This window comes from Mobula birostris, chromosome 26 (genome assembly GCF_030028105.1).
Source record: "Mobula birostris isolate sMobBir1 chromosome 26, sMobBir1.hap1, whole genome shotgun sequence".
NCBI lineage: Eukaryota > Metazoa > Chordata > Chondrichthyes > Myliobatiformes > Myliobatidae > Mobula > Mobula birostris.
Window position 1 is genome coordinate 32757065 of NC_092395.1, and position 13014 is coordinate 32770078.

The 13014-nt window shown below is 41.3% G+C and overlaps 1 protein-coding gene across 2 annotated transcripts in view; it reads left to right on the forward strand.

The window, feature by feature from the left end:
• The first annotated feature begins 3816 nt into the window (after window positions 1–3816).
• Window positions 3817–13014, forward strand: part of arid3a (AT-rich interactive domain 3A) — a 98434-nt gene continuing 89236 nt past the window's right edge. For both annotated transcript variants that reach the window (XM_072244514.1, XM_072244515.1), the window contains exon 1: window positions 3817–4568. In XM_072244514.1, coding sequence (XP_072100615.1) covers window positions 3885–4568 — 684 coding nt within the window. In that variant the 5' untranslated portion in view covers window positions 3817–3884. The remainder of the gene's footprint in view (window positions 4569–13014) is intronic.

A 13014-nucleotide genomic window follows, 5' to 3' on the forward strand; every position in this document is an offset into this window, starting at 1 on the left:
GAAATTACCTAGGGTTACCTATAGCCCTATATTTTTCTAAGCTCCATGTACCATTTTGTTAAAATCCCCCATTCTGCAATTAGTGGGTACAAAGAAGGCATGACAGTGGCTATATTTCATTAGGAGTTTGAGGAGAATTGGTGTGTCATCAAAGACACTCACAGATTTCTACAGATGTACCATGGAGAGCATTCTAACTAGTCCATCATAATCAGGTATGGAGGAGCCACTGTACAGGAACGGAAAAAGCTGCACAAAGTTGTAAACTCAGCCAGCTCCATCATGAGCACTAGCCTCCCCTAGCATCCCGACACCTTCAAAAGGTGATGCCTCAAAAAGGTAGCATTCATCATTAAGGACCCCTATTACCCAGGGCATGTCCTCTTCTCGTTGCTAGCATCGAGGAGAAGGCACACGAGCCTGAACACACACACTCAATGTATAAGGAACAGCTTTTTCCCCACCGCCATCAGATTTCTGAATGGACAATGAACACACGAGCACAACTTCAGTATTTTTTCCACTCTTTTTACACTACCTAATTTATTTTTATATACTTATTGTAATTTATAGTTTTATTGTTATGCATTGCAATGTACTGCTGCTGCGAAACAAATTTCACGATATTTGCCAGTGATATTAAACCTGATTCTGATTCTGAAACCCACATGACCTCATCCTCACTAATCTGCCGGTGGCAAGTACATCTGCAACTGACAATGTTGGAAGAAATTACCCTTACAGTTACAAAGTTCTTGTTGAGGAAAAGTTCTGTCTTTGCACTGAGAATTTCCTTCATCGTTTCATATATGGTATATTTTATATATTTCCTCACACCACAAAAGGAAGCCATGCAGCTATGCTGGCTCTTAGAGCAATCTGGTACTTATTTTCCCATTTTCACTTAATTCAGCTGTGGACTCTCATGCCACTTCCCTATACTAAAGAGTAACTTAGCGCTAGCTAATTCACCAAACAACACATATTTGGGATGTGGGAGGAAATCAAAGCATCTGGACGAAACACAGGAGAATGTGTAGATTCCAGACAGACAGCACCTAAGGTCAGGATTGAACCTAAGTCCTTGGAGTTGTGAGGCTATCTGATAATGTAGCAATACATGTTTTCCTCAATGAGGTAGACTCAGAACAGATCTGGCAGCTTAAAACTGAGCAAGGTGCTGAAGCAATAGAAATGTACACCAATTTATAACCTCAAGGTCTAGCACATACTGAAACAATCAAGATGAAAGCAGTACGAGGTGTACCTAAAAATATATGTCATGTTGTTGGAAATGCAACACAAGATTAAAGGTTAAACAGTAAAACACTTATGCAACAGATAGCCAAGCAATCCCACAGCCGGCAGATCAGAACCATACCATTGAAGTCCTGCCACATCTAGCCCTGAATGGCAGTGAACACTTAAACACCAATGAGATATGGTAACTTCAAAAATACTTCCACCTTAATAATGAAGAGGCCTGGCATCTGGGTTTCTTTGCAAAAGCCCACCACTGCAGAAGCTAGTCTTCAGCCCAATGCAATTCTATTCGTCTTATGTCAAGAAATTAAGCATGGGCTCCTATCTGACAACCCAATAACAAGATAATTCCTGTTCACAAAAAGCTGAACAAATTCAATATGGCTAATAATGTCCTAATTAGTCTACTCTCAACCTTCAACGAAGTGATGAAAGTTCTCATGAACAGTGCAACAGTGCTCCCCCTCCCGCCAACTCAGTTTTAACCTCATCATGGCTTTAGCTAAATATGGAAAAGAGAGCAGAATTCTTGAGATGAGCTGACAGCAATTACTTTGGACATTCAGCAGGTTTTGGTTGAGCTTGGTATCAAGAACCCTTGCTAAAACTGTCGTTAACAGTTAATCAGAAATATAATCAGAAATCTGATGGCAGTGGGGAAAAAGCTTTTCCTGAGATACATTGAGTGTGTGTCTTCAGGGTCACGTACCTCCTCCTTGATGATAACAATGAGAAGAGGATATGCCATGGGTAATAGGGGTCCTTAATGATGAATGCTGCCTTTTTTAGGCATCACCTTTTGAAGGTGTCGGGATGCTGGGGAAGGCTAGTGCTCATGATGGAGCTGGCTGAGTTGATAAGTGGAAAAGGTAAAGGGCTGGAGAAGAAGGAATCTGATAGGAGAGGAAAGTGGACCACGTGAGAAGGGGAAGGAGGAGGGGCACCGGGGGAGGTGATAGGTACCTGAGGAGAAGAGGTAAGATAGAGGGGGGAAATTACTGGAAGTTGGAGAAATCAATGTTCATGCCATTATGTTGGAGGTTACATAGATTGAAATGAGGTGTTCCTCCTCCAACCTAAGAGTGGCCTCATTGTGGCAGAAGAGAAGGTCATGACAGAATGGGAATAGGAATCTTAACTCTATCTCTTGACTATACTTCTTCCCTTTCAGTACATACGCCATTCCTTTTTTCTCAGTGGTGGAGAAAGGGAAGATTAGGGCTTCCCTTTCTCCACTACTGATACCGCCCTCTTCCACATCTCCCTGGTCTCCTCTTCTGCCATGATGAGGTTACTCTCAGGTCCAAGGAGCAGCATCTTATATTCTGTCTAGGTAGCCCCCAACCTGATGGCATCAATTTTCCCAACTTCCAGTATTTTTTTCCTCCTGCACCTTCCCTTTTCAATTCTCCACTCTAGCCTCTAATGTCTTCTCTTCCCCTGCATATCACCTCCCCCTGGTTCACCCCCCTCCTTTCCACTCCTACCAGATTCATTCTTCTCAAAACCTTGACCTTTTCCACATCACCTCCCAGCTTCTTACTTCATCCCCACTCCCCCACACACCTGACTTCACCCATCACCTTCTAGTATGTACTCCTTACCCCCGACCTTCTTATTCTAGCATCTTTCCCCTCCCTTCCCAGTCCTGATGAAGAGTCTTAGCCCAAAACACCAACAATTTGTTTCCATAGATGCTGCCTGACTTGCTGTGTTCTTTCAGCATTTTGTGTGTTTTCTGGATTTCCAGAATCCGCAGAATTTCTTGTATTAACAAATTAAGAGGTTCTTTTTATACAATGAAAAACAATATAATTAAGGATGGAGTATGAACTGCTAATCCATTACAATCTACTTCAACTGTTTAAAACCTCCAATTCTACTTGTGGTGTACTCCCGATATTAGGAACAAACGTGGGCAAAGTACAACTATGTCTTAACAGTTCCATCCAGAATTAGCCCTTTCAATAGAAGGACAATGACAAAAAGTTGTAAGATTAAAATTCTAAAGAAAAACTGAAGTCGTTGGAAAATTCTAATCCTTGGCACCCAAAAATACCAGTTAAGAGTGTTTTCTCTTCCTTCCGTGTTCTGATGAAGGATATGTCTAACGTAGCGATTGTTGTATGTGTTCGTAATATAAAATTTTACCTGTTTTGATTTTGTTTATATTTTCATCACTTGTAGTTATTTTCTTATTGTCATTTCCATTGTGTTTAATTTGTGCCAACTTTAATGCATTCTATTGCAGAAACATTTCAAGAACCATAATATAATTAACTTTCACTTAGAGTTTACGAATTCCTTGCCGCCCAACCCTTTAAAAATGTTGTTTTTTCATGATGAAAGACGTTGCCTCACAACAGAATTCTTAACAGCATTTTTTTCTGCCCCAGGGATACCACAACACCTGAAAAGCAATCTATATGAAAAGTTGTGGAATCTCTCTGCACCCTCCCCCTTTACTCGTTGAGACTCTTGGTTACCGGGTCTTTGTATTAGTCAGTCACCCCCCACCCGTTGACTTAGTGTTTTTTTTACCATTATCGTCTCCTTGCAAAGTCCGCCGTCTGACAGAGTGAGTGCAGGGACGGAGAAAGCGCGGGGCACCCTCGTAAGCCATGAAGTTGCAGGCGGTGATGGAAAACCTGCAGAGGCAGCAGCGTGCGCGGCTTGAGCTCGAGGCCCGGCAGCATCCCCAGGAGCAGCAGCAGCAGCCGCCGCGCGCACGGGTCCAGCTCCAGGCCGGGCAGCAGCAGCGGGTTCAAATGGAGCAGCGCGAGCCCCGAGGATCAACCGCTGAGGGTTCCAGCGAGAAGTACCTGGCGAGTGCGCAGCAGCAGATCGCCACTCAGCAAGCCGCGGCTTTGGCCGCCATGAGAGCGGCAGCGGCAGCCGCGGGGGCTGACGATTCGGCCCAGCGCGGCGCTCAAGGGGAACTGGATATGGAACGAGGCGACAGTCCGAGGCTTTCTGAGAGCAGCGAGGCCTTATCTGGTGGAGAAGAGATGGAAGGGGGAGAGGAAGAGGCAACGGAGCAGCGTTATCCCGATCCTGAAGAAGAAATGGCTGCCGAGGAGGAGGACGACGACGACGACGAGGGAGAAGAGGAGGAATTCGAGGACGATATGGCCGAGGAAGGGAGCAGCGGAGTAAAGGAAGAGCCGGGAATGCACCACTGTAGTGAGGATCATCGTCAGCCGGGGCAGCGGCGCCCACTAACCGGGCTACCTTACCACTCACACCCGCCGATGCAGCAAGTCCAGGATCAGGCCGACTGGACGTACGAGGAGCAATTTAAACAGGTAGGTAAAAGATTAAAATCTTACTTTAAATTGTATCATGTCAATTGTAGTATTAATTGAACTTATGTATTTACAAAACGGTCACAATGAATGTCATCACTTTATTAAAACAGTATTGCATTGACAAAATTATATATGGACTGTTGTTATTTCCAGTTCATTTATATAAACATATTGCCCATTCTTTAAACGATGAATGTGGGAGCGAGGCAAGCGAGAATATAATTGACCCATGTCTCCAAATCCAGTGTGTATTAAGCATGTGCAATAAATTATGCACGTCTGCAACCAATATGCAGTTACTGAATTACATTGTTAATATGCTCGATGACAATAATTTTCTTTGGCGTTTTCTGTGAAACTATTTCTTATGGATTATCAGCAAAAGAGTTTGAGTTACAGAAAACTGATCATATTTGTATTGAGATTAAAGTTACTATCTTTGCATTTAATTGTTTTAATGGTTGTCATACAAGTGCTTAATGGAGTTAAATCTTTAGTGAAAAGTAATTAGCAGATTTGCACGGATAGTTTTAACATCTTTGCTGTTGTGCTGTGTGTATATACCTGGGATTATTTCCTCCCTTCTATCCTGGGTTAAACTCAGTATTAATTTAATATCTACAAATCTTGATTTATCAAACCTGTAATGTTACTATTTGAGCTGAACCAAATTATTATTGAGGCTCTACATTTATCAATTTTATGTAGATATTTTAAAAGTTCTCTCTTTTGCATCTGTATCTTAAGTGTTATCCTCAATACTAATGATATTAAAATGTTTTAGGGAAAAATGTAAATTTAGCCTTTGTAAGCTGAGGGAGATTTCAAAAACAGTGGATGTTTGGCTAAAGATCAAAAGTTTAATTTGGCAAATTTTAGTGGAAATTATCCAGACAATATTGCGGTTTAGGTCTAGCAGAATTTAAGCTAATGTCATGTGGAGTACTTTTCTTAGGGTTTAGCTGAATGTTAATTGTTTCCGCCAGCATGTAGATATAGGGTGGCTCCTTGCCTAATATTAAAAACTGTTTGCACTATTTTGCAGCTAAAGTTATTCATCCACTACAGTTGTCTATTTTAAGTCAAAAGTTTTTCTAGTATGTTTTTAACAAATAGCATCTACAGGAAGTTCTTAAGAGGTTATATTTTGTATTTCTGAGTAAATAATGTTATTCTAGATAGTGTTGTGTCGCTTGGCATGCCATAAGATCTTTTGGAAGAATTGATAATTAGGAGTGAAGATTGGAATGTTGATTGAAAATTGTTCAGCTCTTTGATAGGATAAGATCTTTAACATTGTTTGGCAGAATAAGTTTTATATTTTGAATATTGAGCTTCAAACTTGAATTACAAACAAGAGAAAATCTGCAGATGCTGGAAATCCAAGCAATGCACACAAAATGTCTTAGCCCGAAACGTCAACTGGACTGTTTTCCATAGATGCTGCCTGGCCTGCTGAATTCCTCCAGCGTTGTGTGTGTTTTTTCAAACTTGAATTATCTGCTTTAACATGAAGTTTGGCATTTTGATTTAAACTTTTAAAATTTATTTCAGTCTATTGTTATGACAGTATAAATGAAAATCATTACAAATAATTGGATTAAATTTGTAACACTGCAGTATTGTCGAATATGAATGTATCTGTGTTTTCTCTTTCCAGATGCATTTTCAGATGTGCTTGAAAATTGGTTAATTTTCAAGCATATCTTAAATAATTGATAAAACAATTGATCAATTATTTAAGATAAAAGGGAGGAAAAATTCTACAGATTGTCACTTAAGGATATGAAGTGGCAGACCTTCTTGCCAAAGAATCACTTAAAATTAAGGATATAAATGTAGTACCTATGCATAAGGCGGAGATGAAAGCCATAATTAAAAGCATATACAGTTACTGAGGAATCAAAGTTGGGATAAAGAAAAGAAAGGATGGCATTTGTATGAAATATAGAGGATGGTGAGAATTCAACTGGGATATGGGTATAAAAAGGGAGAAGTTATACTTAAATTACGTATTGGACATACTAGGTTGAACAATTCCCTGTTCAGAATTGATGTGTATGATATGGGCATCTGTAGGGAGAGCACTTTTCAAGAAATGGTGCAGCATGTATTGTTTGAATGCAGTTCCCGTGAGGTACAAAGGAAACATCTAATTGAGATCGTTGAGACAAGCAAAGTTTAACATGGAAATTTTGTTCGAATCACTGTCATCGTAATGTATATAAGTATTTGAGTTTCTGAAAAGCATTAGACTTTTTGATATTATTTGAGTTTTGTTTTGGTGGGGGGTGGGGAATATAGTGGGTATGCTTCCTGTCTCTTTGCTCCACACTCCAACTCAGTAGATGGCGATAATACACCTTGTGTTGGTCTGCCAACCACCATTAAACTTTACAAGAAGAACAGGAATTTCTTGGCTGTATCATTAGAGACTATGAAACTGAACATTTGAAGTATGAACTACACACACAAAATGCTGGAGGAACTCAGCAGGCTAGGCAGCATCTATGGGGGGAAAAAAGCACAATTGTGTTTCAGGCCAAAACCCTTTGGCAGGACTGGAGAAAAAAAGCTGAGGAGTAGATTTGAGAGGTGGGGGGGGGCGAGGGAGAGGGGAGAGAAAAACACTAGGCAATAGGTGAAACTTGGAGGGGGAGGGATGAAGCAAAGAGCTAGGAAGTTGATTGGTGAAAGAGACAAAAGGCCATGGAAGAAAAAAAAGGAGGGGGGTGGAATACCAGAGAGAGGTGATGGGCAGGCAAAGAGATAACACGGGGGGGTGGGTAGGCATTACTAGAAGTTTGAGAAATCGATGTTCATTCCATCAGGTTGGAGGCTACCCAAACAGAGGTGTTGTTCCTCCAACCTAAGTGTGGCCTTATCACGAGAGTGGAGGAGGCCATGGATGAACATAGTGGAAAGGGAAATGGAATTAAAATGGGTGGCCACTGGGAGATCCCTCTTGTTCTGGCGGATGGAATGTAGATGCTCAGTGAAGCGGTCTCCCAATCTACGTCGGGTCTCACTGATTATACAGGAGACCACACCGGGAGCACTGCACACAGTATATGACCCCAACAAACCTCCTTCATTGTTGTGCATCCATGTCGTGGATAAGATTTACGAAGGGTGATTGATAAGTTCGTGGTCTAAGGTAGAAGGAGAGGAGTGATTAACTTCAAACTTTCTGCATAATCACTGAAAGAGTTGAACTGCATGTGCATGTAACAAGAGCCGTATAACTCCTCTTCTTCTACCATAGGCCACGAACATATAATCACCCCTGCAGTGGACACTTTCTGGAGGTCCAAGATCCGTATGCTTCACGACCGCTGGACTAAGTGTGTAAATGTAGAAGGGGACTATCTTGAAAAATAAATGTGCTATTTTTTCTAAAATTGACTCCTTCTACCTTGGGCCACAAACTTATCAATCACCCCTCATAATAGACCCCATAGAGCAGCGGCCCCCAACGACCGGGCCGCAAAGCATGTGCTACCAGGCTGCGAGGAAACGATATGATTTGGCGATATGAGTCAGCTGCACCTTTCCTCATTCCTTGCCACGCCCACTGTTGAGCTTAAACGCATGAGAGGTCATTACCTGCGTGTCATCCATGTCAGTGTGGGAAGGAGATCAACTCCTCGAGCTTGCAAATGACTCTGCCGGCATTCCGGATCAAAGTCAAGGCTAAATATCCTGAGATAGCCACGAAAGCACTGAAAATGTTGCTTCCATTTCCAACATATCTGCGAAGCGGGGTTTTCTGCATTGAATGCAATGAAAACTAAATTGCGGAATAGACTAGACATAAGGAACCCCCTTCAAGTATCGCTATCTCCCATCACCCCTTGATAGGACCATCTTGTTGCAGGAAAACAAGCCCAGGGCTCCCACTGATTCAGCGATATTGGTGTGTTGCAATGATTTTATATGTTCATATGGGGAAAATATGTGCTGTGTGTTTAATATCCAAACGTTACTTAAAATGTTATGATGCTGTTGACTTATAAGTGACTTATATAACCATATAACAATTACAGCGCAGAAACAGGCCATCTCTGCCCTTTTAGTCCGTGCCAAACTCTACTCTCACCTAGTCCCACCGACCTGCACTCAGTCCATAACACTCCATTCCTTTCCTGTCCATATGCCTATCCAATTTTTCTTTAAATGATAATACCAAAACCTGCCTCTACCACTTCTACTGGAAGTTCGTTCAACACTTACTTCAGGCTCCCCTGATAATTGACTTATCACTATATTCATGCGAGGAAAATATGCGCTGTGTGTTTAATATTAAATTCGTTAGATAAACCCGTTTAGAAATGAAATTCAGTGTGTTAGCCACTTATCACCTATATTCCGGTTGTGATTAACACCCCCCCCCCCCGAACAGAATCGCCAAAAACAATTTGCAGGAAAAAAATCGGCAGGTATACGCATGCGCACTGGTGCCTGCACAAGGCTTCATGGTCATTGTAGTCTTTCTCTGGGTAAACACAACGTATTTGACTGCTACTCTTGTATATTGGCAACCCTACCCCCCCCGAGCACCCCCCCCCCCACCGGCCGGGTCAGCCGGTCCACAAGAATATTGTCAATATTAAACTGGTCCGCAGTACAAAAAGGTTGGGGACCCCTATCATAGAGGTGTCTGTTCTATAAAGTACATAAAATAATAAACAGAATTGAAACAATAATCTGGACTACCACTGCTTAATTTAAAAGAAAACATAACAAAGATACAAACTAGCAAGACGTAAATTCAGGATCAATGTCTGTTGCAGTTATTCTTTCTAGCCAGGATAGCATGTGACTCGGAGGAGACCCTACTGATAGGTGATGTTCCATTTGCCATACATCTTTATCGTCCTTGGCAGAAGAGATTGTGTGTTTGGGAGTAGCTTTGGTAAAGAATGCTAGTGCACTTTGTAGAAAATACCTGCTGTGGCCGCATTCTGGTGACTTTTTCGAGCTGTACGGACCCAGGAAAGTGGCGAATATTTCATAACATTTTTGACTTGTACTAGAATGATTTAACAAGGGTAGTACTGGGCTACCAGGAGGTGAGTCACTTGCTGTTGAATACCTAGTCTCTGTCCTCCTGTCCTAACCACAGTGTTTATATGACTATTCCACTTAACTATGGACAATAGTGACATCTGTTGTGTTGATAGTGGGTTACTTGGTAATGGTAATGCCAGGGGATAGCCAGATTTCTTTACTAACATAAGTATTTTATTTTTTTAAAAAGAAAAATATTTTCACTGCCCTTTTTATGACCTAATTTTACCCCTGCAGGTCTAAGATTAATGAATTAAACTAACAGCTAATGTTTTTTTACAAAATGAGCTTCCCTTATTTTCAGTCTGCTATTCCCTCTTCATTTTGAAAATTCTTGTATTAACATCCTATTCCAAAAAATGACTATCTCTTTCACATCTCTAATTATTGTTTCTTTATGTTTGTATCTATCATTCTTAAAGGAACTCTCAAGTTTTCCAGTTGGTTGTGATACTTTGGTTTGCAATTTTCAGTTTGGTTTTTGATATAGTTATTATCTTGTTGTTTAAGGTTGTCATAGCTGAGGGAAGGGGGTGTTGTGAGTAGTGGGGTAAGCTCCCACTGCCTAGTAAATGCTCACAATGGCGTGCGGCTCAGATAGTGTCTGGCCTTCACATGTCACTTAGCTATTAAGCCTGGTAAAATCATTTCTTCTGACAGGAGAAGGGCAAAGTTGGGTTACTGACACCTTAAAACCAGTCGCTCCAGGCAGATGGGGTTTGCCAGCGTGGTTGGCAGCTCATGTGGGAGAAGGAAAGCTCTCATCTCAAACCTCTGCTGCCTTGTGGCTATACTATCTCATAACGAAGGATTTGGGAGTAAACCCCAAGGGTAAAAGTCCAGAGTTGGAATCCTTAAGGCAGTCCTATGTTGAGTTCAATGCTGACTGACAACTTCTGTGATGCCACTGGTGTCAAACTGTATCAATGTCTGTCGGTCCTTAGATTCATCAGCGATGTGGAGAAGGGGAGCCTGCTGCATTGGCAACATTTTGCTCTGCATGTTGTACTGCCCTGCCTTGCATACTGGCTAGTGTACCAACAACGTAGACAGATAGGACGCAACATCCATGGTCGACCCTGACCAGCGGTGCTTTCTCCCCCCCCCCCCCCCAATGATCTTGTTACATTTCTCTTGAATATTTTTGGGACTATTTGCAATTATTTTGATTGTTGTCTGAGTAAGATATTATGTATTTCAAAACAATTTGGCACTGTTTGTCTTGTGCTTATCTCATTTTCACATTTATGTGGTCCTGCAGTTTAAATCAAGATCTACACCTTGATGCTGTGGCTGTTCTATGAAGTGGAGTGACTTGTAAGTGGTGGTTGAGTCTCAGATGATGTGTCCTAAGACTTTAGTTCAGACTCCTCTGATGCTTTTTTGGCAGCTCGTTGCTATTAGAATCCACTTCACTACTATTAAATGTGTTTGATAGAGGAAAAAAACACTGGCTGGAAGGCTTAAAATAATAATCAGCAAAGTAAAATATTTAATTGATATCCATGAACTAAAAGCATCATTAAATAAAAGAAAAAAAATTAACTAAACTTTCCAATTTCCATTAACCCCATTCATTGGGGAAGGTATGTTAAAGCTGAGGGGCCTGAGTTAAGTGATGAAATGGGTGATCAGATGCAACATCTGACTTCCATGTTGCCGGGCAAAAAAGTACATTTTCATTTAGTCTGCTTACAGACCAATTATATTAGTCCGAAGCATGTGATACTTTGCACAAACTTAAGCATTTCCAGCATTACTGCAGGAAATAATGACTCTAATTATAATTCAATTCTTGGGTTGAATTCAAAATCCTGCCCTAATGCGTTGATTGTTGTTTGTGTTTCTTTTGAAGTTGCCCTTTTAAGGCATTTTTAGCATGATTTCATTGTACATATTGGATGTATATTGTAGCTAAAAAAAAAAGTAATGATACTGTTTCTGCTAAAGTGTATGAAGCTGATTTAGTCCTTAGTTTTCCAGTTATCCACTGTTCATCTTACTAAAAGAAGAAAGCACTTATTTTCCCTTTTAAGGTCTTCAGATCATTCCTTAATTTATTTTTAAACTCTGCAATACTGTGTAATTTTTTCACATTGACTGCAAGATTGAGATTTTTTTCTGTTTGTTCTATTGGACTTAATGCTATATATCCATGGAGTCAGAGAAAGCTACAGCACAGAAACAGGCCCTTTGGCCCATCTAGTTAATATCAAACCATTTAAACTGCCTAGTCCCATTGACCTGCACCCAAACCATAGCCCTCCATTCCCCTCCCATCCATGTATCTATCCAATCTTGTCTTAAACATTGAAATCAAAATCACATCCACCACTTGTGCTGGCAGCTTGTTCCACACTCTCTTCACCCTCATGTTTCCTTTATATGTTTCACCTTTCACCCTTAACGCACGACCTCATGTCTCACCAAATCTCAGTGGAAGAAGCCTGCTGGCATTTGCCCTGTCTATACCCTTCATAATTTTGTCACTCTATCAAATCTCCCCTCGATCTTGAACGTTCTAGAGAATAAAGTCCTAACTTAATCAGTCTTTCCTACAACTCGTGTCCTTAAGTCCTGGTAACACCCTTGCAAATTTTCTCTGTACTCTTCTAACCTTATTTACATCTTTCCTGTAAGCAGGTGACTAGAACTGCCCACAGTACTCCAAATTAGGCCTCACCAACGTCTTATACAACTTCAACATAACATCCCAACTCTGTACTCAATACTTTGATCTATGAAGGCCAAAGTGCCTAAAGCTTTCTTCACGATCCTATCTACCTGATGCCACTTGCAATGAATTATGGACCTTTATTCCCAGATCCCTTTGTTCTACTGCACTTCTCAGTGCCCTACCGCTCACTGTGTAGGACCTACCTGATTGGCCCTCCCCAGGTGCAACACCTCACATTTGGCTGCATTAAATTCCATCTGCCATTAATCTGGCTGGTCCAGGTCCTGCTGCAAGCTTTGATAGTAGACAGCGAGGAAGACTACACCCCCATTCTTGGTATCATCACATTTACTGATCTAGTTAACCTCATTATCATCCAGATCATTGATATAGATGACAAACAACAACTAACACAGCACCAATCCCTGCGGCACTCCACTAGTCACAGGCCTCCAATCAGAGAGGCAACCATCTACTACCAGTCTCTGGCTTCTCCCACAAAGCCGATATCTAATCCATTTTACTACCTCATCTTAAATGCCAAGTGATGGAACCTTCTTGACCAGCCTTCCATGTGGGAACTTATCAAGTGTCTTGCTAAAGTCGATGTAGACAACATCCACTGCCTTGTCTTCATCAACTTTCCTGCTAATATCCTCAAAACTCTGAGATTGGTTAGACACGACCTATCACACG